Source organism: Denticeps clupeoides, chromosome 3 (assembly GCF_900700375.1).
Source record: "Denticeps clupeoides chromosome 3, fDenClu1.1, whole genome shotgun sequence".
NCBI classification, from domain to species: domain Eukaryota; kingdom Metazoa; phylum Chordata; class Actinopteri; order Clupeiformes; family Denticipitidae; genus Denticeps; species Denticeps clupeoides.
The window spans coordinates 5,825,490-5,850,860 of NC_041709.1; the positions used below are offsets into that span (position 1 = coordinate 5,825,490).

At 42.0% G+C, this 25,371-nt stretch overlaps 2 protein-coding genes across 2 annotated transcripts; both read right to left on the bottom strand.

Moving 5' to 3' along the window:
• Nucleotides 1-237: 237 nt before the first annotated feature.
• Nucleotides 238-12,512, bottom strand: wdr36 (WD repeat domain 36). Its single transcript, XM_028973299.1, has 23 exons — nucleotides 12,253-12,512; nucleotides 11,890-11,917; nucleotides 11,668-11,768; nucleotides 11,479-11,596; nucleotides 11,160-11,292; nucleotides 9,648-9,702; nucleotides 9,291-9,423; nucleotides 9,018-9,193; nucleotides 8,797-8,917; nucleotides 8,651-8,716; nucleotides 8,452-8,535; nucleotides 8,223-8,377; nucleotides 8,018-8,132; nucleotides 7,428-7,593; nucleotides 5,861-5,969; nucleotides 5,593-5,672; nucleotides 5,123-5,230; nucleotides 2,124-2,221; nucleotides 1,752-1,903; nucleotides 1,549-1,665; nucleotides 1,391-1,472; nucleotides 996-1,183; nucleotides 238-645 (listed from the first exon to the last, which is right to left on the bottom strand). The coding sequence occupies exons 1-23, from the start codon at nucleotides 12,406-12,408 to the stop codon at nucleotides 496-498; spliced, it is 2,691 nt and encodes an 896-aa protein (XP_028829132.1). The 5' UTR covers nucleotides 12,409-12,512; the 3' UTR covers nucleotides 238-495.
• Nucleotides 12,513-16,244: 3,732 nt separating this feature from the next.
• Nucleotides 16,245-24,742, bottom strand: slc25a46 (solute carrier family 25 member 46). Its single transcript, XM_028973476.1, has 8 exons — nucleotides 24,310-24,742; nucleotides 23,056-23,098; nucleotides 22,906-22,963; nucleotides 22,619-22,696; nucleotides 22,051-22,151; nucleotides 17,997-18,053; nucleotides 17,791-17,848; nucleotides 16,245-17,556 (listed from the first exon to the last, which is right to left on the bottom strand). Exons 1-8 carry the CDS (start codon nucleotides 24,560-24,562, stop codon nucleotides 16,969-16,971), a joined length of 1,236 nt encoding a protein of 411 aa, XP_028829309.1. The 5' UTR covers nucleotides 24,563-24,742; the 3' UTR covers nucleotides 16,245-16,968.
• Nucleotides 24,743-25,371: the final 629 nt, after the last annotated feature.

The following is a 25,371-nucleotide window of genomic DNA, read 5'->3' on the forward strand; positions in this document are numbered from 1 at the left end:
TTTTGTTGGCTCTAACCCAGTTCAGAGCATCCAGTAATTTGCAAATGTAACCACACTGCCAGAGCGAACTACGCAGAAACGAGCTGTTTTGACATGTTAGAACGTGTTTTAAAAAGCTCCAATGATAACTTCTTGGTGCATTAAATTGATATATATAGATATATATTGCAATTTGCGTGTGTGTCTGTATAAAAATGTATAATGTTTTGGCACACACACTCTGCTGTCACAATAACATGAGTAGTCAATTTTTAATTTCAATAATAACTATTACAATGATTTTTCAAGATAATTCTGTACACAAGCAGAAAGGCTGTCACATTGAAAAGATATGGTTTAAGTAGCTATTGAACAATAACTCACACACAATTTAGCTGATTAATTTGTGTAATAACAGTCCATATGGGAATAAAAAAATATTACAAATGTATTGAAGGACAGCCCTGAAAGATGGCCAGCACACATAAGAACAGATGAAAAGGTGAAAGTGTCTGTTCATAGCAGAGCACTCTTAATATACTGGAGGAGACACAAGCTCTGGTTGAAGAGGGTCTGCATGCCAATCCAAGACTCTTCTAGCCTGGCAGATACTTGAGTAGCTTCCTGCATCAACCTGGGCTCCTGGGAAATCAGACGGAGGTGCAGCTGAGGAAGGAAACCCACAGAGTAAAACAGAGTGAGACAGGGCTCGAGACGATCTCAGTGTATACATTGTTCATATGCAGGCTGGTAAAACTAAACATGAGCTTACAGAGGACAATCCTTCTCAAGGCAGATGCATAGAAATGGAGAAATGAAATCTCTGCTGCCACCTGCTGTTAAAAACTACTGACCACCACAGCCTAGAACGGGTTACCGTTCCTTTTCCTGGAGGCAGGGGGGCTGAATGTTTTCATCCCAAATGTGTGTGCTTTGAACCAGCCAGATAACATAATTTGATGGTTAATGGAGATCAGATCCTAGTAACAGTTGTCAGTTAGACTCTGGTGCTGCACCTTGAGGAAGAGGGCCAGGTAGGCCTGGGCAAGGTCGAAATCCCGCTTGGAGTCCAGCATGCTGCTAATGAGCTTCAGGAAACTCTGCATCACAGCCACATCTCCACCCATGTCTGGAGCCAGGCTGCGCAGTTCTGTGTCGATGGCTGAGGGCCCCAGTTCTTTCAGCACACGCAAAGGTTCACTGTCTGCGAGGTAAAGGATGCTGATTTTGAAGACAAAACAACTATCGTGTGTATGTTGCTGCTCTAAGTTATGGTATGCTGTTAGAAGAAGAAATAGTGCCACTGCATCCAATCGGATATTGTGAATGGTTCACTGGAACATACTACTATTGTTGAACATAGGACACACAATGTAAAATGTACAATATGTGGTCATTAATTAAGACATACAGTTGTTGCTGATCAAGGCATCTTCTAACCGCAGGTAAAACTGGGACTTCTGAGCCAAAACTCCCAGGTTAACAACTTTAGACTATAGGGGAAAAAAAAAGAAAAAGCGATTCAGCAAAACATCCAATATGTGTACTATTAAAAAAAAAAACACTTACCCGCTCTTCACTGGGCTCTTCAGCAGGAGCAAACTGGGGCACAAGTCCTGGAATAGTAGGAATGAAAAATGGAGCAGCTTTGGGTACTTTGGGAGGTTCCTTTGGCTTGTTCCTATTCTGTAGGGGGAAAGCACAACACCAACTATTCTTTAGTCGTAGCTCAAAACCATCTACAATGAGTACAGAAAGACATTATTATGGACCTTGATCACATCAAGGTTGAGTAGGTTCTTCCACCGGGAATCAGGAAGCAGAGAAAGAGTGACAAGGTGCTGATCGAGCTGTTCTGGAGAAACATAGACACTCATCTCTGCAGTGTCCATGTCTTCCTCCAGCTCCTCATCATCATCATCATCTAAGGATACAGTGAAACAGTAGATACAGTGTCACTTCTCAATAATAAATAAACTTTGAGTACAATATATATACTGTAGTACTGTAATTTATTACAGATCACTTGGAACTCAATTCTTAAAAACTCTTGTGATACCAGATTCTGACTTCACCAGTGACAGTTACAGACCTGAAGTTGAGAAGTTATAACTTTAACATGAGTTCTTTCTGTAGTGTTGTACCTCTGACAGGACAGGTTCCAGGCAGAGTAACCACTGCAGGTTCGTAGTCAGCAGGTAGGGGGCGCAGTGACACCAGATCACACAGTGTGTTGTTTGACCTGCAACACACACTGTATTACTTTGGGGTGGAAATGAGTAGAAAATGAGTGTATGGTTCATTTTTCAGTCTTGCACCGTTTATATCAATAATCAGCCACCCAAACCACAAACTCAGAAGCCTGCTCATAAGTTCAAGAACCTGATATTTATGATAATTTAATTACAATTTTAATTAAATTTAACCCATAGTTATAACTGATGGGCGTGGTGGTTAGTAGGCCATCACACCACAAAGGCCAGAAAAACGAATCCCAGCTCAGACCTTGCATGTGTGGAATTTGCATTCTCTCCCCATGTTGGTGCTCTCCATATTCTTTACAAGGCGTGCACACTAGGCATGATGAGCTCTGGCAGCCACGACCATGAGCAGGACTAAGCGGTTACAGAAAGTGAGTGAGAAATAAATGACTGATATTTCAGACAGGTATTTGGGATGTAGGCCAGAAATACAAGGTTCTTACTGAGATTCATGGTGCAGTGCTAATTTTTCATCCTGAGAACAGCAGGATGTAGAAGATATTTGCAGGCAAATCATGCACCAGGTGCCGCATGCACCAAACAGGTTTTTAATTAATAAAAAGCTTCTGTGAAAGTCTTGGAACTTAATCAATCTAATCAAAAAGAATCTAAAAGGCTTAGAAAGTTCAATTAGCAGCGCATGACGAAATACGTGATTAATGAAAATGATAAAGTGCCTTAATAAGGAAGAAGCTATGATAACAGCGTGTAGACATGTGAAACAGGACCTACAGGAGGTGCGTCTTCGGAATATACACAAATCTTATTCTGCATTCAGAGACTGCTCAAAAACTACTCAAACAAAATGAACATTACGGACAGTACCACAGCAACAACTCCATTACCCTTCGCAATGAGCAAGTCTCGGGCACACATACACATGTATGTGGCCTAGCGGTTAGGGAAGCGGCCCCGTAATCAGAAGGTTGCAGGTTCGAATCCCGATCCGCCAAGGTGCCACTGAGCAAAAGCACCGTCCCCACACACTGCTCCCCGGGCACCTGTCATGGCTGCCCACTGCTCACTCAGGGTGATGGGTTAAATGCTGAGGACAAATTTCACTGTGTGCTGTTCTTCTGTGTATCACATGTGACAATCACTTCACTTCATACGGTGGCTGCTTGAATTATATACTAATGTGAATGAATACCCTGAACCTGCTCCCAGACTAAACTCTAAACTCTCAGACTGCATTTACAAAGCAGAAATCACGTGATCATGCTTAATGGAAAAAAAGCATCTTCATAACATAAAATACTTGCACTGCATTTAATCCAATAGTGATTCACTTCCATCCAAGATATTTGAAAGCCAGGTGGCTCTTGGCACTGGCACTATGCTCTGGACTAAGACAGGGTTTATGCTGGGTTTAAGGAAGTCAAATGTAAGACTTTTTAAGAGCTTTTTTTAAAGCTACTTTCATCAAATTTAAGACCCTTCATCGAGGTAGTCAACCACATTTCTACAAGGGCCAGAGTTGCTCACTGCTCACCAAGGGTGATGGTTAAATGAGTAACCGTTGTGTGCCATGCTGTGTTTCACAATGACAATCACTACACTTTTCACTAAACCTTAATGTATCAAGGTAAATTCATAATTTAATAGAAAATTAAAATACCTTTAAATACATTTATATACAGTGTTTCATTTTCAAAGGCCTTAATTTTTAAATATCCCTGAGATACCCTGCAAGAACAACAATGCTGAATACCACCTAAAACTTTCCACTAAGCGTTCTATTTAATATATATATATGTGTGTGTGTGTGTGTGTGTGTGTGTGTGTGTGTGTGTGTGTGTGTGTGTGTGTGTGTATATATGTATAAAGTCACATTTAACAAAAATGTGAGTAAAACGGGCCTCCCACAGGTTACGGCACAGATAATTAGCAGTAATTTACATAATTTTTAAAAGGAAACATGCGGCTGGGGAGGTATGGAAACAATGCACACTAGGGGTGTTGAAATTAATCCCATAATAGATATGGACTATTCTGCATCAATGCTGTGCAGAACATAATTATTTGTATAATAATATTATGTTGCTTGGTGATTTTCTGATCAGAGTACAGCGCCGCTCCAGGAAGGAATTTTGTGCTGCGCAGCACGGCACTCTGTGACCTTCCGCGTGCACCGCTGTCAACTTTCATTTGTTGAACTTTGACCACTGTGCACCGTGACTCATTTTCACTTTACCAATAGAATCAAAGCGTGCTATTGTTCGGTCTGCCCCTTCGGAAAAGTGGGAATGGAGGAAAGGTTGGTCTTATCAGTCCTTGAGTGTCCAGAGATCGACAACACGACATTAGTGTCTTACTGAGAGTTTCGGAAACCATTTGTATTTTTTGCACCGAGCTCCGCAGCAAGCGTAGCATGTTGAGCTCCACTCTCTGTTTTTTTAAGAACAAGCACGTTCAGGGTCCTGCTCAGTTCACCAAATCAAAAAGTGTCCGCATAGATGAATGAGGCCTTAACTCTTGTATTTGAAAACATCATCATGTGAAGTAATATAGAAAATGCATAAATAATCGAGGCATTGATCATTTTAATCGAAACAAATCATGAGATCAGTGAAGGTTCACACCTGTAGCACACACACATGATGTGGTTCACTACATAAAGCTAACAAAGATGCTACAGACCTGTGCTAGTTTTAAATGTATTTGTCAATGTAGAACAATGTTTCTCTGCAGTCTTACAGGAACTATGTGCTTCTTTATATATCAAGTGTCAATCAGATTTCAATGACGTTTATTTTGTATTCCAAAAATTGGAATTTGAAAGAGAAATTCTCTTTTCAAATTCCATGATTTTGCCAGGTTTTTAATGCCCATAAGAACCCTTGACATGAGGCATGTCAATAAGTAGCAATGCTGCTTCTCACCACAAGTAGATTCCAAGATCATCCACGTGAGAGGAAGCCAGGAAATTTCCTGTAGGGGACATTGTGAGGCTCACTGCAGCTGCGTCTAAGAGGAAGCAGTCCACCAAGCTGAAATAAGAGAGAAAAAAAAAAAAAAAAAATGACAGTGAAAAATGAGCAGAGACCACAATATGACCACAGGTCAAACTGGGGCATTCCACAGCAGAGAACTCAGATAAAAATCTCTGGAACTTAGAAGTCCTCCAAAAGCCACCTGGATTCCTCAAAATGTCATCTTGATAAAACATTAAAAAAAAATGCAATCAAATACAATCAATCTACATTTGACGAGAATGAAGCTGCTGCCCGTAAGAAAGCTTGGTCGTTTGCTGAAACAGAGAGTTCAGCAGTAAACTGAAAGCCCACAATGGCCAGACGCAGGTGCTGTCCACAGCTCAAGAGTTTGCGTGTGTCGAATTGCCAGTCTTTACCAGCCAGAGGGGAGATCCCACGTTCGAACAGTGCAGTCCATCGAGGCACTTATCAACCAACGGCCATCAGGGCTGAAGGTCTGCAGGAGAACAATAGAGAAGATAAGGCCCTCAGTGCACTGGGAAGAACCTAAGAATACCTCGTCTGAGAGTTGTGATTCAAAAACCTTATTTAGAGCAAAAGATGGTTCATTTAATCAGCCCTCATGCCATTCATTGCTTTCAACATATTCGAAGACCAATGCCTCAAAGGAATTGGGGAACTCACCATGTCATTGATCTGGCTACGATGGCCCAAGAACTTGCGGACAATCCTCTTTGTCTCAATGTCCACAATGTTGAGGGTGAAATCATCCAAAGCAATAGATAGCATTCCACTACAAACAAAAATTTAAATAAATAAAAACATATGGAAACAACCATTTCAGAGTGCTTGCATAAATTTATTATTCCATGTTCTGGTTGTATATAGTCCATTCAGACTGGCTAGAGGTCTAGATTAGCGTTTCTCAATTGTTTTCCCGTAGGACCCAGGAAGAGTTTTCAATGTTCAGACTCCAACCCAACAACACATCAGTGCTGAGCATCATTCTGAATAAAAGCTCTCACTGAAAGATACTGAAATAATATATAAAAACTACAACCTGAGAGCAGTAACAACAGAACAAAAACCCTGGCATTCCACGGACAAATAAACAACTTTTTGGGAGCCAAAGTTAGGAATGTGTTTCGCTGTTCCCCATTCAAATCTTTCAGCACAATTTCCAACACAAGCATCAGCTGTAAATCAGCTTCCAATCTTGTGTCTTGATGCAAAGAGAAAGATCAATAAAGAGGTGGTTCGATTAATTTGGTCTGGAAGAACTTGACTGGACCACACAAAGCATGACCTCAATCCTGTGCATTCTCCGGTCTCAACACAGCACATTACCTTGTCTATTGGATTTTAAGTAGGGCTGCAACTAATGATTATTTTAATAGTAGATTAATCTGTCGATTATTTTTTATTTTTGATTCATCGTGTAATCGTAATAATGAAAAACAATAAAGTGCCACCTGAGCTGTGGCACAGTTTGTTCTTCACTTGGCTGTGGACATCAGTGAGGATGATTAATAATTGTTTAAGAAAGTCACAGCTATAGCTGGACTGTAAACATGCAAATTAAATGCACAAAAATCCACTTTCAAACTGCCACGCAGTTCCAAAAAATTTGGCGACAGCTGTGAAATACAAATTAAAGGCACCTCATCTCACCTCAAATCACCTCACTTCACTGTAATGTGGTCACGTGGGCTGACTATCACACTGTTTTGTCATGGAAGGAGAAATGGGCGGGTCAGACCAGACGTCAGCTAAAACAGACCACGCGTGAGAGCACAAGCAAAAAAAAAGCCCACGTAACGCATGGTAGTGTTGAGCACAGGCACAGACCGCTGCCTGCTGCCTGCTTCCACTGGTGGAGTTAAATGTGTGTGTTTAGTATAAAACCACACATTAAAATGCAGGGAAATTATGGCCCATATGGCCTTGTATCTTTCCGCTACCTCTACTTGTTTTAGTATTTTTGCTCCGCCCTGTCTATGAGGCACCAAACTCGGTAGGTGTCAGTGCGGAAAGAGACTAGTTTTCAACACAACTAGCTCAACTAGGTTTTTTTTTTTTTTTTTTTTAAATAATCAATTGTCTCTGCATCGCGCAATACAACAAATCGATTATCATATTTGTTGCAAACTCTTAAAGTAATAGATTTTTAATGATTCAATTGAATCGCTGTTGCAGCCCTAATTTTAAGCAACAAAATGTTGCTAAAAATGTTACTGGCGGATCCCATTACCTGTCCCTGTGGTAGAGGATGCTGGCTGGTGAAGCCTCCAGGCCAACTGTGTGAAGCAGCTTAAAGGACTTGAACTTCCAAATCTTCAGTAGCCGGTCACCCCCGGCACTCAGGGTCAGCTGATTCAGTCCATCCAAGGCCACTCCACGCACAGGACCATCATGAGCTACAGGATTCAGGCAGACATGGAGGGTACGAGCAAACGATTTCATTCAGTGTTTAAATTGGCGACTCCTGCTATGCACACCAAGGCTGTGGTGGCCTCACAATGACAAAGCGATCACTTTCACATATGCAATGTTTACTCTGCAGGCTTCTGCTGTTTATTCTAAGCAAGATTTATAAATAAGATTTTCCTTATCTTCAGAAAGGGTTCAAACACATACTACACAAGAAATGACCCACATAGACCACAAAGCCCATACTACTGCTTTATAAGTGATTTTACCCCAGGACTGTGATTGACATTTCACTTATTGTGGTGTATTTCATTTTATTGGTGTTTCTGTTTTTTATCCAACAGATTTAAGTTTAAGTTGTAAAATAACATTTCAAACTTAATTTTCTGAACTTCAGGTGAGAGCACAAACCTTTTTCTTCTCCATAATAACCTCTATGTATTCCAGACTGAATGTTGTACATGTCTATGTGTCCAGATGATAGACCCACAACAACAAAGTTCCCGCATGACGAAACATCCACGGCCTGCAGGAAGAACGCAGGAGGGGAAAAGGTGATAAGCAGAGAACAGGAGGCCAATACTCTGCCCAGCTAGACTGATGCGAGTCCACTGACCGTGGCATAAACATTCAGGGCACGGTTGCGGTCGAAGCGCTTCGGTTCCAATTTGTAAGCTCCCATGGACCCTTTCTGATAGTTCCACGTTGTGGCGATCAGGAAACCACGGTGACACGCCACAATGCCATCCCAGTCACTCTGACGTGCACATTCTGCAACAGACCACAACTATAAAGCTGTAGTAAACAGGGGAAAGAAATAATTGATGCTCGGCTCATGGACCTACCTGAAGCGAAAGTGGTAATAGCAGGCAGTTTCATAGCGTCATACTTCAGGCCTTTCTTTTTAGACTTCTTTTTGTTGATTGAGCCTAGAGAAAATAGTGTTAATAAAGTCATGTTAATATTTAAACAAATAAATTCTTAATCTATTTCAGTGAAAAATGTATGTATTTATACTGCATTGTTATAAAAAAAATATCTAACCATGTCCCAAGCTCTTGTTGAATTTCTCATGAATTGTAGAAAAAGACTGCAACGTGCCATCTTGACCTTGAAAAGAAATAAAAATTAAATCATTTGTTTTATATATGTATTTATTCATTTATTTAATGCTATGGATGAATAGATACCAGCACTGAGGACTTGCTGCCCGTTTTGACCATGATGCAGAATCTTTGTTGGTGGTGCACCATGTCCAAGACGACTGCGCAGCAGACGACCCTCCCCTCCTGCTGTGTCAAAGATCCACACCTGCCCCCCGCCACCCGAAACAGGCACTTATCAGCTGTTCAGGATTAAATGATGTGACAGGTAAATACATATAAATTGGTCACCATAGAGGGACACTTACCCGGATGGCATTGTCGGCACCATTGGTGATGAGAAGCGGTTCGCTGAGAAGGAATGTCAGTCCAGCAATGGCTGTACTGTGGGCATCTCTCATTTGACCAACCAGTTTCTTTTCTTCCAGATCCCACAAGCCAATGTGTCCAACAGGGCTGCCTGCAGCCATTATTGGATGACCATCTACAGTTCAAAGGGGAGGGGGGCTCATATAAAGTACAAACGTGAAAACTGCATCTGTGTCCTGTCTTTTAATCAGTAAATTCTGCCCTGTTCTCACCCGTTCTGAATGCTAAAGCTGTAACTGGTCCCCAGTCTTGCTGGAACTTCATCAGGGTTTCATCAAATTTGATGTTGTGTATGACCACATGGCCAGAAGCTAAGCCAACACCGACAACATCTACAGCAGGAGTCTTAAGACACATAAACAAGACAAGACTCTACTCAGATGTGAACAGACTATTTAGAGAGGACATTTACATTTAAGTATATTTTTTAAAATGTCTGTCAACTATTGCTTAATTATTGTTAAAAAATGTAAACCAAATGTATAATAATTTAACTGAATTTGGCACGTGGTGCTAATCTGTATTGTATATTTCATGAATAAGAACCAGTGCAATCTTTCCATCCTGACCTGCTGCAGCACAGTCACTGCTGATCCCCATCCAGAAAATGTGAACAGGAGTTTGCTGAAGAGGAGGAGGATGAGAGTCAATCGTTTTAGTCATTCCTTCAGTCTTATCTTGAATTTTAAAAAAACATTACTGCTAACAAGACATGTCATTTCAAAGCTGACATAATTTTTGAAGTGAGTGAATGACCTGGCGTCTTTTATTGTGCATATTACAGATAATAGGCAAGGCAAGTTCATACACAGGAGCAAATCACAAACTCCAAGAGACACACCCCTTAATTATTGAATTAAAGTTTCCAATCAGACCAATCAGTAGGTATATAAAACCAGGAATCAGCCATGCAGATTCCATTTACATTTGTGCAACAAAACATGGCTCTCTGAAGCACTCAAGAGACATACATTGAGGATGCTTTCTTTGCAATAAAATGGACTGAGATTTCATCCCTGCTGGATATTCCTTAGTCTAAGGCAAGTGGAATCATTTCCAAGTGAAAATTTAGAAACAGCAGCAACTCAAAGGCAACAGTGGCAGATCACTGCTAAGCTACGGGGTGCATAAATGTCACTATCGTCGTTGCAGATGTGTTCTACTGGCATTAATGCAAGAACAAAAACTGTTTGGCATGAGCTTCATGGAATTGGTTTTCATTGTACTGTGGAACACTGGAAAAATGTTGTGACGAGATAGATAAATCATGCTTCTCAGATGGGAGTGTCGGATGGGTTGGCCTGCCTCACTGCATTATGCAGACTGTGAAGTCTGGTGAAGGATGGGTAAAAGCATGAGGACATTCTTCAAGGTTTGGGCTAAGCCCCTTACAAGACATTGTGGTTAATATCATGCTTCCTACTTTGGGGACATAGTTTGGGGAAGAGCCTTTTCTATTCCAACATTGTGTCTATACATAGATACATAAAGACGTTGTTGGATTAAATTGGTCTGAAAAACAAAGCATGCCCTCAAGCCCAGACATGAGATGCAAATCCCGAAAGAAATGCTCCACAAAGTCCAGGTCATATTGGTGTAATGGTCATTTGTCCACGTAATAAGTGGAAAAAGGCAACAGAGAAAATGCAGGATTGAAATAACTGTTTTTGTAATTAGGTGGCCTTATCCAAATACTGAAAGTTCAGAAATTTGACTTGGAGATAACCTATACAGAAACTTACAAGTCTGTAATGACAGTACCAGGGAGCCACAGCAGTGACCAGAGAAATGGAGGGGTGTGCTCATTTTAAATGAGTTGCAGACCAATCAGAAGAGTATTCTGACTGAATTCTGAGTATTCTGCCGTAAATAAATTAGCTTTCCTCAGTCTTTATTAGGAATGCAACTCTGCAACTCTCGGTCTTTATTAGGAATGCAACTCTGCAAGTCTGACCATATTATTACACCAAGACTTCTGACTTGAGCTACAGAAGTCTTGACTTGAGCTGGATTATGTCTATTAAAATAAAAAATAAAAAAAACATTATAATACAAGAAACATAATGACTTAATTTGCTTACTTGGACTTGATGTTCCACAGCTGAAGCCCACCTTGGCTACTGCCTAAAAGGATTTTGTTCAGGTAGGTGCTTGGGTGCATTATAGCAGATACTTCAAATGACACCTTGTCAAATGATATCCGCAAATATTCCTCTGTGAGGTAAAAATGGAAGTAGAATTCAATTCAACACCTTAAACTGACACAGGGAACCAACGCTCCAAAATAAAACAATCCACTTCATCTGATTCCATGTTATTCACTGCTGTTCATCCTTCCGCTTTATTTTAGCTCAGAGAGATCAAGCTGAAAAGATACAGAGCATCACAAAACAGGCAAACCTTCCGACTCCACGTCCCATACGATGACAGCATTGTCCCGGTCTACAGAGATGAGATGATCCCCGAAAGGCAACAGAAGGTGGACGTCAGCACTGTGGCCGGGATATGTGTGCACCACCTGTGAAGCATTTCAACAGCCCATCAGAACTGTTTTCACACAGCCACACTGAAGCATGTACCTCACTGTACCTCCTTGTTTTTGGCAAAGGCTTCAACAGTTTTGCCATGTGCAGCATAGACCAGCATTCGATCGGCGGCCAGGCAGGTGATATCTTCCACAAGCGCATTGCCTGAAAAGAAACCATCGCATGACGTACAATAATACAACAAATGTGTAATTATTGACCAATATAGGTTATCAGGGCCTTATTGTCTCATGATTTCGTGAACTCCATGGCCCAACATACTTACTGACAGCAACTATTCCCAGCTTCTTGACCTAAAAAAAAAAAAAAAAAAATCACGTGGTAAAGCATTAACTTTACATATAACCAACAGAACTCTTTCTCAACAAGCATTTTATTCATTCGTGGCCTTGATTCAGTCAGGGATTTTCTAAGGGGGGTAGAAGCCTAGTGGGTCGCCTATGAACCTGAGGACCCAGGTCAAAACCCCACTTGCTACCATTGTGTCCCTGAGCAAGACACCTGAACGCTGAGTGTCTCCAGGGGCGGGACTGTCCCTGTAACTACTGACTGTAAGTCGCTCTGGATAAGGGCGTCTGATAGATGCTGTAAATGCTGTATCTCTCTCTCTTTTTCCTTCCACACTCACGTTGTACGTGTGGAAGCTCTTCCCGACCGCGGCCACGAGGTAAAACTCCCGGTGCTTCTTGTGGAAGCGCACCACGTGTGCGAGGTGGTTGGAATAGAGTCCGAGAGCCCTGAATCCAGAAAAGATCGCGCTGCCTTCCTTCCGACGCGCAGACATCTTCCTCTCCGAGTTGGCGCGTTGGTTGACGCCAGAATTCTCCGAACACGCCGGGTTGGCAAATAAAAAAAAAGCCGCTCCTGTTCCAGCAGTGCGTACAGGCGCGCGTGTTACACAGAAAGATGTCCGGCCACGTAACTCCGTAGGAAAGGTTCCGCTTGCACGTTATACATTTCTATAACTAGAACTCTCGTTCAACAAGGAACCAGGTTCTAGAAACAACCACATTCACTCGCGTTGTTGATTCAATTATTAATTGTAGGAAGCAATGCATTCCTTTGGGGCACGTAACAATGTAATAACTTTTCAGTGGTAAGTACACAAAATGCTTACAAACTAGTATGTGTGAAGTCACATAGGCTTCTGGAAATGAATGAAACAGTAGTTTTTTTTTTGTTAGTTTTTTTTGGCGTGTATATAAGTGTACCATGTGTCTTGTGTAACGTTATGCATTTGCACAACAGCACAAAACCATAAACACTGAAAGAAACCTCTGAGTTTAAAACCACAACCAGTGTTTCAAAAGAAGCTTTTTTTTGCAGCCAGTGATCACTAGGCAAGCTCTCACCAGGGCTGACCAGAAAAGAGCAAAGCATTTGTGTATGATAATAATAATGTTATTACTAAGGGACATCCAGGAAACAAAGCTACTTTTATTTGATCTGAAGCCTCCAGATGATTCAGTGTGTGAGTGTGATAACCTCATCATCTGTCACTGGGACATACTGGGTTCCAGCATGCCTCCGAACTTGGACAGCCTGAGGCTCACAGGACATGAAATAAGAAGACTTTGTTTCAAATGTTTATTTAGGCAAAAGGAGAACTTTTGAATGAACATATACACCACACATTTGGACAATTGCACAGAACAATTGTCGGTCATCATTCATTATACACAGATGCACGTTTCTTTCTCTTAAATATTTTGTCGCACAATTTGTAAGCGCTTTATTCTCAAGACATCTTCAAAGCAGCATAAAAGTGTTTGCACCCTTCATTTGCTGCCTTTAGATAAAAGCCCCCTGTTCCGTGCATAATTATTAATTCCATGGCGCATTGTAGTGAGATCGAACGAACCATTTACATTCACAGGCAGCAGGGGGGAATTTATTTTTTGTAATTCTCTATCAAAAAATTGCACCAACAAGAGAGGAAGTCATGTCCCCCATCTTCTTTCATTGGCTGTTTCATGGACATTTGGTATTTGGAACAATTGCGCTGTGAAGTGAACGAAACTTTTGGTTATTAATGAATTAATATTTAACGCACCGCTAGAGAAAAGTTTGAGATCCCCATACCTCCTTGGACCGCCTGAGCTGCTCCTTCACGTCCCGAAACCATCCGGAGCGGATCTGGTCGGCCGGGTGCGCGTACTGTAAAATGCACCTGCCGGAGATGCTCGGGTGGTGCGCGCAGGCGCAGCGTCCCGGCAGGACGCGCTGCAAAGGGGACGAAGGGAGCCTCGGTCAGGCGAGTCCGAGGCGCGGCGGGAGCGGCTGGGGGGGTCACTTACACACAGGCGCGGTCGGATCACGTTGTAGGCGTCCCTCTGCATGCCGTCCAGGCAGCGTCGGTCGTCGTCGGACAGCGCGACGCCATTGCGCGCAGAGACGCACACCGCCAGGGCGAGGCCCAGGTAACCTGCGGAGGGGAATGGAGGGGAGGGGGGCACAGAACCCGGTTCAGTCGCGTCAAAGCGCCAGACAAGCGTTAACCTCCTGCGCTGTGGGTACCTGCCACGCGTGTGCGGGCCATGCCGAATGCGCCTCGCCAGGCGGGGACCCCGCATCTTTATATAGCGATTCTCCGTCCTGGAGGCAGACGAGGGGAGCCGCCACGATCGGACGTGAAAGATAGACGCGCCGACTCCCACATAGGCGATGAGTCAAATCGATGATCTTCGTGCACTTTTCATCATCAGTAAATAATCACGGCCGCGCTGCTGGAGCCCGGAGACAAACTTAAAAAAATTACTTTGGCCTTTACATTTACAGCATTTATCATTTACAGTATTTATCAAACGCCCTTATCCAGAGCGACTTACAATCTGTAGTTACAGGGACAGTCCCCCCCCTGGAGCAACTCAGGGTTAAGTGTCTTACTCAGGGACACAATGGTAGTAAGTGGGATTTGAACCTGGGTCTTCTGGTTCACAGGCGAGTGTGTTACCCACTAGGTTACTACCACCCTTTATGGACCACATGTACACCTTTCGGTGTTAAAAAACGTCCAATTACTAATTACATCGTTAATTAATGAATTGGTCTCTGTGCTTAACTTTTATATAAATTATATATATCTGCTGCGACAGGTGTGGCAGGGCCACACCCACTCATAATTCAGGATAATACTTTAATCCATTATATAGGGCAGTACACTGAAAAAAGTTCTCCTATTATAAATGTATTGTTTTGTTTTATTTTTGATATTCTCATAATGCGATATCTGAAGTCTCTTGGTGCCACTTAGATCCAGTCCCACAATTTGACTTCAGTGGGATGAAAATGATGTCATCAACACCATTCACCAACCACAATATCTGGCAAGACAGGAAGTCATGTCGGCGTTATTAATGTAATTAACCCACTGTTTTTAAAGCATCTCACGTGACGGAACTAAAAAAAAACACATTTTCAGATCCAATCACCGAGCAACTAGAATACTTCTCATGTTTGGAAGCCATGACGGTCAATGGAGTTACTTTTTTAGAGGAGGGGTCTGAAATTCTTTTAAAGCATGAGAAAGGTTAGGTAACCTTTCTCTTTATGACAACATAAGGGGAGACATTCCATATCTGACAGTCTGAGCTGCACTCTGAATGGCGAAGCAGAATTGCCAGAAAACTCTTTTTACATATCGCCATTTCTAGCCACTGCAGGACCATAGGCATGCTAGAGGAACTCGTATTAATGTTCTTAATAATCTTACAAAGTGAAAATTTCATAATACCGGACCTAATACACATAATATTTTAGCATTGCCGTAATGTGAACAAACAAATCTGCTGTCAGTAGCATTACAGTAAAATAAAAATCCAGGACTTAGTCATTTTCTCAGAGTTATACCATGGCCTGAGGAAATTCCAGAGGGTAGAGGGTCTTCCAGAGGGACTTCCAGGCATCTGTCACTGGGGTGATGCACATCGACTTGAAGACACCCACTGACTGCCAACTAACATGCTTCATGCTTCACAGAGTGCACCAAAGCCGGCCTTATGTTGAACATCTAAATGTTTTGGTGCTCCGGCTTTTGCAGCTAAGAACTCTGAATCTTTTCACACTGCTGGTGGGACAAGACAGTGTGGCGGGCCTCCACTTCGGCTGGTGGGGCATGTCCACATTAGGGGTTAGGGATTTATTTGGAAACATCACAAAATTATTATTATTTTTTTTAAAAGACATGCTTGTCCCGTGTCCTCACAAAGCTGCAATATTTAGCCAGATTATGAACTATTGTGAGGATGAGGAGCAAAAAATCCTCCTGGTCACCATGCTGTGGGTTGCAGAGCATGAAGGTAATATCTTCTCCAGAGCCTGAAGTCTGGCCTTTTAACTCACTTCTGATGATGGATATCTGCCAGATGCTCCACATCGCTGACTGAATCTCCAGTAAGCCCAAGCACCAACTGTTCTCACAGTGTCACTGAGGTTAACTGGTTCTGTTCATTCAATTTCATTCTGCATTGTGGTTATTAGATTTAACCTTTGACCTGTATCTCAAATACTTTCTACACTTCTGACCACACCTGGTACTCCAGAGGGAGTAGTTAATGGTTTCAAATGGCCACAGCAACTTCATAACTCATTCACAGGTAAAAGAAGGCCAAAAAGCCATGCTGGAATAAATGCATTTTCACTGAAGGACAATTTTGTCTTTATTTCTGAGCCCCCAAATAGCTGACATAACGTTTCCAACACAGAACAAGTAAAACAAGCCTTACAAAAGAGGAGTGGCTGTTAAATGTATGAACTTGCTCAGCATCTCTCAGAAGTACGATTACAGTGCACATTTGTCTGTTTTTTTTTTTTTTTTTTAAAACATCTGTACAACAGTGGATGCAAACAAGTGGACAATTTGACATGAGCATATGTGCAAAATAATAATAATAATAATTTAAACATGAATTCTTGTTTGATTTCTGTACAAGTATCATTCAAATCTATCTAGAATATATTGGCACAGTTCATCCGCTACAAGTGCTCACAGACATCCAACAACATTCATTCATCACCGATTAAGATTTCTCTCAATGAGAGAAAAAGAAGCTCTGAATGAAATCACCAAAAAAGCACATTTATGATAGGGAGTAAAAGACTTTTCACCTAAACCGTGTCTCAGAAGAAGAAACCAAGACGATCAACTATTAAAATATGTTTTCCTGATGCGTCACAGACAAGGATGTCTAAAGATTTTTTTGTACTGAAGTCAAACAATAGTACCAGTGCTAAAGAGGGTCCACGTGCATCTGGGTTACAAGGATTTCATTCTTTCTTTTTGTTTATTATTATATCTTTTATGAGAACACAAAGAGTCGAACTGAGTGCACCCCCTCATCCCGCCTCATGCGTTCTGCAGCAGTGTGGAGTAGATCAGCTTGGTGATCTGCAGCACAGCGGCGTGAAGTGAGTACTGCACCAGCAACGAGCCAAAGCCTTTGTAGAAGCCCAGTGGGCCCTCCTCACGCCGGATGGTGCTGATACAGTCCCGAACACCCTCGTACTGCGTGTTGATGGGCAGCACCTCAAATCCCAGGTCGGTGTTGTCAATGATGGTGCGTGTGCCCTGAATGTGCAAGCGGTGTAACACCGTCTCCAGGGGGTACAGGAGCACGTCTGCGCACAGGCTGGCCACAAAGCTCGCCATAAGTTCTGGAAAGTACGCGTCCAGCATGCTCTGGATTGCGTCGGAGGAGCCCTCAGACGATGACGATGTCTTGGAGGAGGACAAACGTCGGCGCAATATGGCCAGCACAAACTTCTGCACTGCTGAGCTGATCACGTAATGCAGGATGCCATGCAGGGCAGTGGGGAAGACCAGCACCCAGAGGGGAAGCAGCCTCTTGCTGTGAGGCACACCCATACCCATAACACGGCCAACGCCCTCCTTAACACAGTCCAGGATGCCTGGGTTGTCCCGGATAATTTCACTCTATAAAAAAATATATATACATATACACATACACACACACACAATATATTATTAATACATTAAAGAGTTATACGTATGCTGAGTGTGACAACATATGTCTACACAGTTTGTAACATGCTCTTCAAATGCCCATTCTGTCCTAACATTCCCAGCAAGCATCTTCAGCAGCCATTAATGGGAAGGAGGACGAACTACCGCACGTAAACACTGCTTTGAATAGGGTTGTATACTGACCTGCACCGTCTCAATGAGACTCGCTGAGTAAAACGGCATGGCAACAATGTATGTCAAGCTGAAAAAGAGATCAGACAATCCATGACCACCGAGGGGATCCCAATCTGATCAAATGCACAGAAAGACACTCGACGTTCCCTTTAATTAAGAGGCTTAAATTCTGTGAAATTGGCTGGAACAGTGAAAGCAATGCATAGTTTATTCACCCTTTGAGAAGCAGGTGTCCTGCAACTTGCTTCGGGTTCCACTTGTGAGACAGTTCTCTGAAAAAGACAGAGAAACAGTAATCAGGGTTTCCCCAAAAGTTTTTTTGATTTGGACGCCATTTTAAGGGAGATCAACACCTTTGATTTATTTTGCTTCTCATACAGGCAGCAACATGCTTGCCATTTTGAAAAGGTCAGTTTTAGTCTGTTTTATACAACAAAATCTGGAGGTTTATAGGAAGGCTGTCTGTGATCAATATCTTCATTTACCCCTCAACTGAGTCACTTTTAGCAAGAAAAACAAATTGGGTGAGTGAGCAAAGCATGATGCACTTTGCACTTAGGACACAGAAGGACAAGCCAGGATGTTGACAACAGGCCACAGGGGCAAAGACACATGGTCAACTGACAGCATCTAACAACTTCTATAAACTTAAAAATGCCACAAGTTATTGTAATGTCAGTGATGTTTGCATATCCATAAATGGGTATAATTACATCACCTAATGAATCTGCAGATTCTTATGTTAATGAACATTCTAAAAAGAGCTTTACATATTTGATTGGTTAATTTTGAACATGCACATTAAAATACCAGCTTAAAAGGCCTAAAATAATCCTGTTGTATTTCAGGCCAACTGGATGGGCTTGAAACCAGACATACATTCATATTAATTAAGTAACTTGTCAATTAAACAAATGTGTCCCTCAAACAATGAGAAAATCCTTCTCCAGTGTCATTTGTGGTATGATCCCAGTTGACATTTACACCCTTATCCAGAGCACCTTAAAATCAGTAGTTACAGAGACTGTCCCCCTGGAGTGTCTTGCACTTAACACTGGGGGGTTTGAAACTGTGACTTTGTGGTCTTCTGGTTCATAGGTGAGGTTGTTACTACCAACCCAGTTGATGATACTCTGGTAGTACAATTCAGTAAAGTGACTTGAGTTTTGAGTTTCCCATAGTATTAAACCCAGCAGTTTCCTGGATGTTGACAATGATGTGTGGGAATCCCTGAACCGATGAACATGGCAGAATGTAAAAAGCCATGAATGTCATCAGAAGAAAAAGGTTGCAGGTCAGTAGTATAAATTCTGAGTTACAGAATTGTATACAGACTGCAACTGAAAACTAAACAAGTAAAGGCCTGCAGGCGGTAAACAGTTTGTATAATCTCGAAGTCTATTGAAGATGCTTGAGGCTTGAAACAACAACAACATGTGTACTTAATATCTTACGCTGCGTTTAAATTTAGGCTAATTCCGATTTTCTCATGCATTGTAAAGTGATAAAACTCAGGGCTACCTCTATGATGTTCATTAGCATGGTGTGCAGGGGTTTTGTTATATGCACAAGATACTGAAGTGCAAACTTGACAAATGAGTAAATCTGACATAGGGCTAATTTTAAAAAAGATGCACAGTTTAAAAAAAAAAAAAAAAAAAAAAAAAAAAAAGAACTGAGCATCAAGACCTGAGTATTCATTTCAATGTCGGCTAGAAACTAATTTTTGTATTTTCCCATATTTGAAACATATTATTATTACAATTATTATTATTATATTAAAGGCATCCTCTACATATCTAAAGAGATGATTATTACAGTGATTGGCAGAAAAGTTCACTTTGTGAGATTATTTAATATTAATAAATGTTCCCCTAGCCTGTCTGTGGTCCTGCACTGGCTAGAAATGTCAATATGTATAAAGAGTGCTCTACTATCCATCTACTAGTTCCTGTCTGTGCCAAACATTGTAGTTGGTGAATGGTGTGGATGGCTTCATTTCCACGAATGCCTGCGCATTTCTATAGGCCACTCTCCCCCTCGTCCTGCCTCTCTCCTCCTCCTTAGCATTTAAATCATTGACACAGATACGACGCGTCCTGAGGACATCTCATTGTGGGACTTGCTAAAGGTCATTTCATCTATCACTTCATCTATCACAGAACAACCTCCTGGAGCCTAACCAGTCTGGCTTAAGAACAGCTCATTCTTCAGAGACGGCCCTTCTGGCTGTTACTGAGTAGCTATATGCAGCCAGATAGGCAAAACTGTCATCAGTTCTTATTCTCCTCGACCTCTCTGCAGCATTTGACACCGTTAACCACAAGACTCTCTTGTAAATCCTGAAGAGGCTTGGAATTCAGGGCTCAGCATGGCAGTGGTTTGCTTCCTACCTTGATGAGCGATCTTACCAAGTGACTTGGAAAGGATCCATCTCTACCTCACGTAGACTCTCCACTGGTGTCCCTCAAGGCTCAGTGCTAGATCCTCTCCTTTTCTCCCTCTACACGAGATCACTTGGTGAGGTCATTTCCTCACATGGATTATCCTACCACTGCTATGCCCTACCACTCTGCATGTCTAACCGACATCTCATCTTGTATGGCAGCCCATCACCTCCAACTCAATCCCACCGAAACTGAACTAATATTCATTCCAGCTAATTCTTCACCACATCAGGATCTTGCTATTTGGGCTATAGGGTGGTAGTAGCCTAGTGGGTAACACACTCGCCTATGAACCAGAAGACCCGGGTTCAAATCCCACTTACTACCATTGTGTCCCTGAGCAAGACACTTAATCCTAAATTGCTCAAGGGAGACTGTCCCTGTAACTACTGATTGTAAGTCGCTTTGGATAAGGGCGTCTGATAAATGCTGTAAATGTAAATGTAATGCTATTTACCTGGACAACTCACAGCTCTCTCCTTCTACAACAGCCTTGGAGTAACAATAGACAACCAACTCTCCTTCTCGACTCACATCAGCAACCTTTCCCGCTCATGTAGATTCCTTCTCTACAATATCAGATGAATCCGCCTTTATCTGTCAACCCAAGCCACCCATCTACTGGTTCAATCCTTAGTAATCTCAAAACTGGATTACTGCAACTCCCTTCTAGCTGGTCTACCTCTATGTACCATTCGACCTCTACAACTCATACAAAATGCAGCAGCACGACTGATCTTCAACCTTCCCAAATTCTCCCACACCACCCCTCTGCTACCTTCCCTCCACTGGCTCCCAGTAGCTGCACGCATCAGGTTCAAAATACTGATGCTGGCCTACAAAGCCAAACATGGAGCATCCTAACTCACAGCCCTTATTACACCTCGCACTGCACCTCGTTTACTCCGAGCCTCCAGTACTGCCTCCATCGCTAAAGGTAAAAGGAAGACACTCCTCTGTCTTGGCCCCTCGGTGGTGGAATGAACTTCCCCTCGAGGTCAGAACAGCTCAGTCACTGAGCACCTTCAAACGACAGCTCAAGACCTTCCTCTTTAAAGAATATTTAGATTAACTTGTAACTTTCTTATTGTCGAACTTGTGTACAGAAACTACAACAGAGTGAATAAAATAGATGTATTCATAGTTGGGGTCCTAATGAACTGGAACTGATCACTTCATCGATGGTAACTTGAAAGCATGTTGTAAGTCGCTCTGGATAAGGGCGTCTGCCAAATGCCTTAAATGTAAATGTAAAGGTGGCTGTAATTCAGCACCAAGGCTGTATTTCAGAAAGAGACTTCAAATGTAGTATTATATATAATATTAGTGGACCACTAAGACTTATATAAAAGTAAAAAAAAAATTATTGTAAGGGTACTTTTAACCGAATTTCCACATTTTTTTGGTCCAATGTACGAATTAATGTTAAATGAAAGAGATTCGTAATTTATTCCCCCAAGAGGCATCACCATGCCACTTGTCAATCAGTCCAAAGATACAGCAGAGTCTAAAGGAGATGTTGCATTTGTGATGTCTGCAAATGAGACATTGTGGGACTTCTAAAATATGAAAACATTAAAGTTACACACAATAAAAAGGTATATATTGATAGCTTCTCCTATCCAGGATACAGAAAACTACCAACAAGTATTTTCTCATTTGCATCATTTTGTTTCTGTATGTCCTGAAAACATACTTGAAATTTCATTAGTGAACATTGCCCATGCACTACGTTTATTATAACAAGAAAAAAAATTAGGCCCAGTACGGCCCAGGATTTCCTAAGTTTTGTATATTAAAACAAATGGTGGTGCGTGCATACCTGGGTAAGGGAGTACATTCACTAATGATTCCTTCTGTTCCCAGTGTGACCCCCTGCACCACAAAAGTGCTACCCATGCCCTTCCATAAAGCCTTAGGACCCTGTTCGAGAAAAAAATAAAAAAAAGTTTCATCTGCCAACATGTTTATCAGACAACCTTTATTGAAACAATGAGACAAAACTGAGACTGAATAATCCTCTAGACATAATTAAGTCTTTTTTAATTAAACCCAAGACAATAAAGAGGACGTTGCTTGTAAATATTGGATTGTTTATGTGAAAACATGGTCCTATTGTCCCAGTCCCATCATACTTGAACAGTCTTAACAGTTGGACAGTGGTAATCATGCATATGGAAATATTAGCTAATCTTAAGAATCATCCAAAAATGTTCAAGACCTTTTAATCCTTCACGCTTGTTTACATGCAATCCCAATTGAGCCCTGCGGGGAATGGCCCAAAACAGTTCAAGTGTGTTGATAACTGATATCAGATATATGATGTCTGCATCTTCTGTATTTGGCTGCGACCACAAGTCTAACTGCAAACTCATAGCAAGAAAGATTACCTGAGTTTTAGTGACATTGTACATCACACCGAGTGCCGACAGTGGAGATATATGGTAGTTCCTGGCATGAAAATTAACCTTTACAACACAAAACACATTAAATGAAAATACAAATACATGGTTAGTAAAAACGCACACAGAAATGTCATTACAACACATACTGTGGGTGGAAACAGTAAGTTCTCAGTGCTTATATTATTATTTAAATGTTGATAGGCGATCAAATTTGATTTGATTAATAAATAGTTTATGATGTTTTAATTGTGCTACAGTTCCAGCATTCCTACCTGACACTGACGCCGAAACACAATGCAGGGGTGGGCCAGGACATTTTCTGTAAAAAGACTGACAGATAAAGGAAAAAATAACATGAATCAATTGTTTCTTTCAAGCAAATACTTTTTTTTTTTAAATCCAAACAGAAAAAGTCTGCTTACCTCGCAAGACCAATTCCAAATCCAGCGAATCGGTTTAATTGCTCTATAGAATATAAAAATATAAATTGCTATTAACAGAGTTGTTAAAATCTTTCATCTTTTACTAGTGATCAACGTGAAGAGAGCAGTCAACAAGTTCACATTTTTTTTTGGGGACCAAAAAAAAATGGGGCAGAGGTGGCCAGGGGCAGAAGTGGACCCATAATCAATTATGAGCTGCCATGAAATTTCACTGTGTGCCCCGTGTGCTGTGCTGCTGTGTATCACAAGTGACAATCACTTGTCTTTATTTTATTTTTTTTATTATTTAAAATCCCAAAGTGCCAAGCTGCAGAGGGCACACTTTACGTTGTGTGCACCGTGTGCTGTGGTTCACAATGACATTCACTTCACTGAAGTGACTTAAGTGAATTAAAAACACCACCTAACAAAATATGAACCAAATGCAGCCACATGTATGACTCTGGGGAAAATTATAATGTACTCAAATGACAAAAAAATCAGAAAAAATTATGAGGGGGAAGCCCTGGCCTGTCCTGTCCTGACTAACTACACATCTACTAATTTTTGGATTAAATCTTGCAGTCTGCTGGTTGAAATAAAAGTCTGAGTCAGGTATTCATTGAGAAAACCATGAAGATGTAGAAGATTAGAGAGCAAATGAAATGCGTGGGCCGATCAAAGCACAGCCGCGGTGTTAGACTACGGAATATCCCTGACTTGGTGTCAAAAGCAGTTCTGCATTTCAGTAATTCAGAGTCCCTTACGACATTTTCAGCATAGGACATTACGAGCGATAAAACACCTCATACAGGGTGGTCATCAAAAATAAACTGGCCGTCAATGTGCATCGGGGATTCAAATCACAAAAGGTATAGAACCCTGTCAGCAAGTCAAAAAAACATTTCTAAAAAAAGTGAATCCAAGTAAGTGTCTTTTCTGACATGGCCATTCCCACTTCTTTCCATTCACTCACTAGTTTCATCTGTCTTAACACGGCCCAGCAGACAATGGCAGGTCTTTAATTAATCCTCCTAACCTTCCAGTTAATCCAACCGCGATGATCGGACTGGCAGCGACCTCCTGGAGCGTCAACCAGACACCATCTGAAGTGCCCCATCTTACAGAAGGGACCCCCCAAAATCCGAGCACCTGATCATGTTTTCTGTTCATGTGGCCGGAATTTTAATTTACTTTAATTCACGCAGTCTGTGTAACAAACCGACACAGTCCCGTCCCGTCGCGTCAACCTACCGGATGGGGGTGCAGCGGACTGCGGGTCGTCGCCCGGCCCCGGAGGGGCAGGCGCCGCCTCAAACTGCGGCGTGCGCTCGCCGAAATGCAAATTGCGGCTACCGGGGATGTCGGGGGGCGTCGTCACCCAGTGCTGCAGGTCGGCGCCGGGCGCGCTAGTGAAGGACCTTCCGGAGTAGCCCCCTCCGTACGAGGGGTCCTCCCTTCCCCTGTAACCTAAGCCGTCAAAGCTGTCGGGTCGCCGAGACGTCATGCTGGCTCTATACCCACACGAACACACGCAGGGACACGCTTCTCACAGCTGCGGACGGGGCGAGCGCATTGGGTGGGTGACGGGAGAAAAGTGGCCTGGGTTTCCCGCAGATATGAGCGTGGGAGACGCGCAAGGTGTCAAGCTAACGCTGGCTAGAAAAACAACGCAGGGGACGCGGTGACCTTTGACAACCGGAAGTTCACGTTGCTGTTTCCTGCTCGCTGCGCGGCTGGGAAATGTCGTTCATGTGGGGCCTCGGACAGCGAATTTATTTAAGAATATATATATATACAAGAATACGGACGGTTAAGCATAGAAGTTGACAGTGACTTGTTTTTTTTTTGGTTTTTTTTGGCTGAATATAACACAAGCATGTTACGAATGACAAGTGACTGCAAGGCCTGAAGACTCTTATGAATCATAACTGGTGAACATCAAGAGTGCCAGGCAACCATGACCAAGAAAAATGGTCATGGTTATGCTACACGAAGATTATCATGCATGGGGGGGGTGAAACTTGACCTTGGGCAACACGGGACATTCCATCAAGGCGATGATCCAAAATGTAGGTCTTCAAGAAATGAGGGATGGTACACAAAACATCCTTTGCTTTTGTTTCCTTGTTTGTTTCCTTTTACTATTATTACCCACTGTCAGTGTCACCAACTAGAATTTCATTGCATATCATATCGTTTATGACTGTGTACATGACAAATAAAATTTTAATTTGAAGATCAGATAAGAAATAGCCAGCAGTAGACAATCGCACACAGGCACACATTTATTAAAATTAGTAATATATCCCAATT

Coding starts and splice junctions, on each gene's coding strand:
- wdr36 (XM_028973299.1), bottom strand. CDS start 12,408: ATGTCTGCGCGTCGGAAGGAAGGCAGCGCGATCTTTTCTGGATTCAGG. Junction 11,597..11,667: donor CCTTTGCCAAAAACAAGGAG/GTACAGTGAGGT, acceptor AATGCTTCACAG/GTGGTGCACACATATCCCGG. Junction 9,194..9,290: donor AGCTTTAGCATTCAGAACGG/GTGAGAACAGGG, acceptor TTTGAACTGTAG/ATGGTCATCCAATAATGGCT.
- slc25a46 (XM_028973476.1), bottom strand. CDS start 24,562: ATGACGTCTCGGCGACCCGACAGCTTTGACGGCTTAGGTTACAGGGGA. Junction 22,697..22,905: donor TGTTTCGGCGTCAGTGTCAG/GTAGGAATGCTG, acceptor TGTGTTGTAAAG/GTTAATTTTCATGCCAGGAA. Junction 17,849..17,996: donor GGACACCTGCTTCTCAAAGG/GTGAATAAACTA, acceptor TCTCTTTTTCAG/CTTGACATACATTGTTGCCA.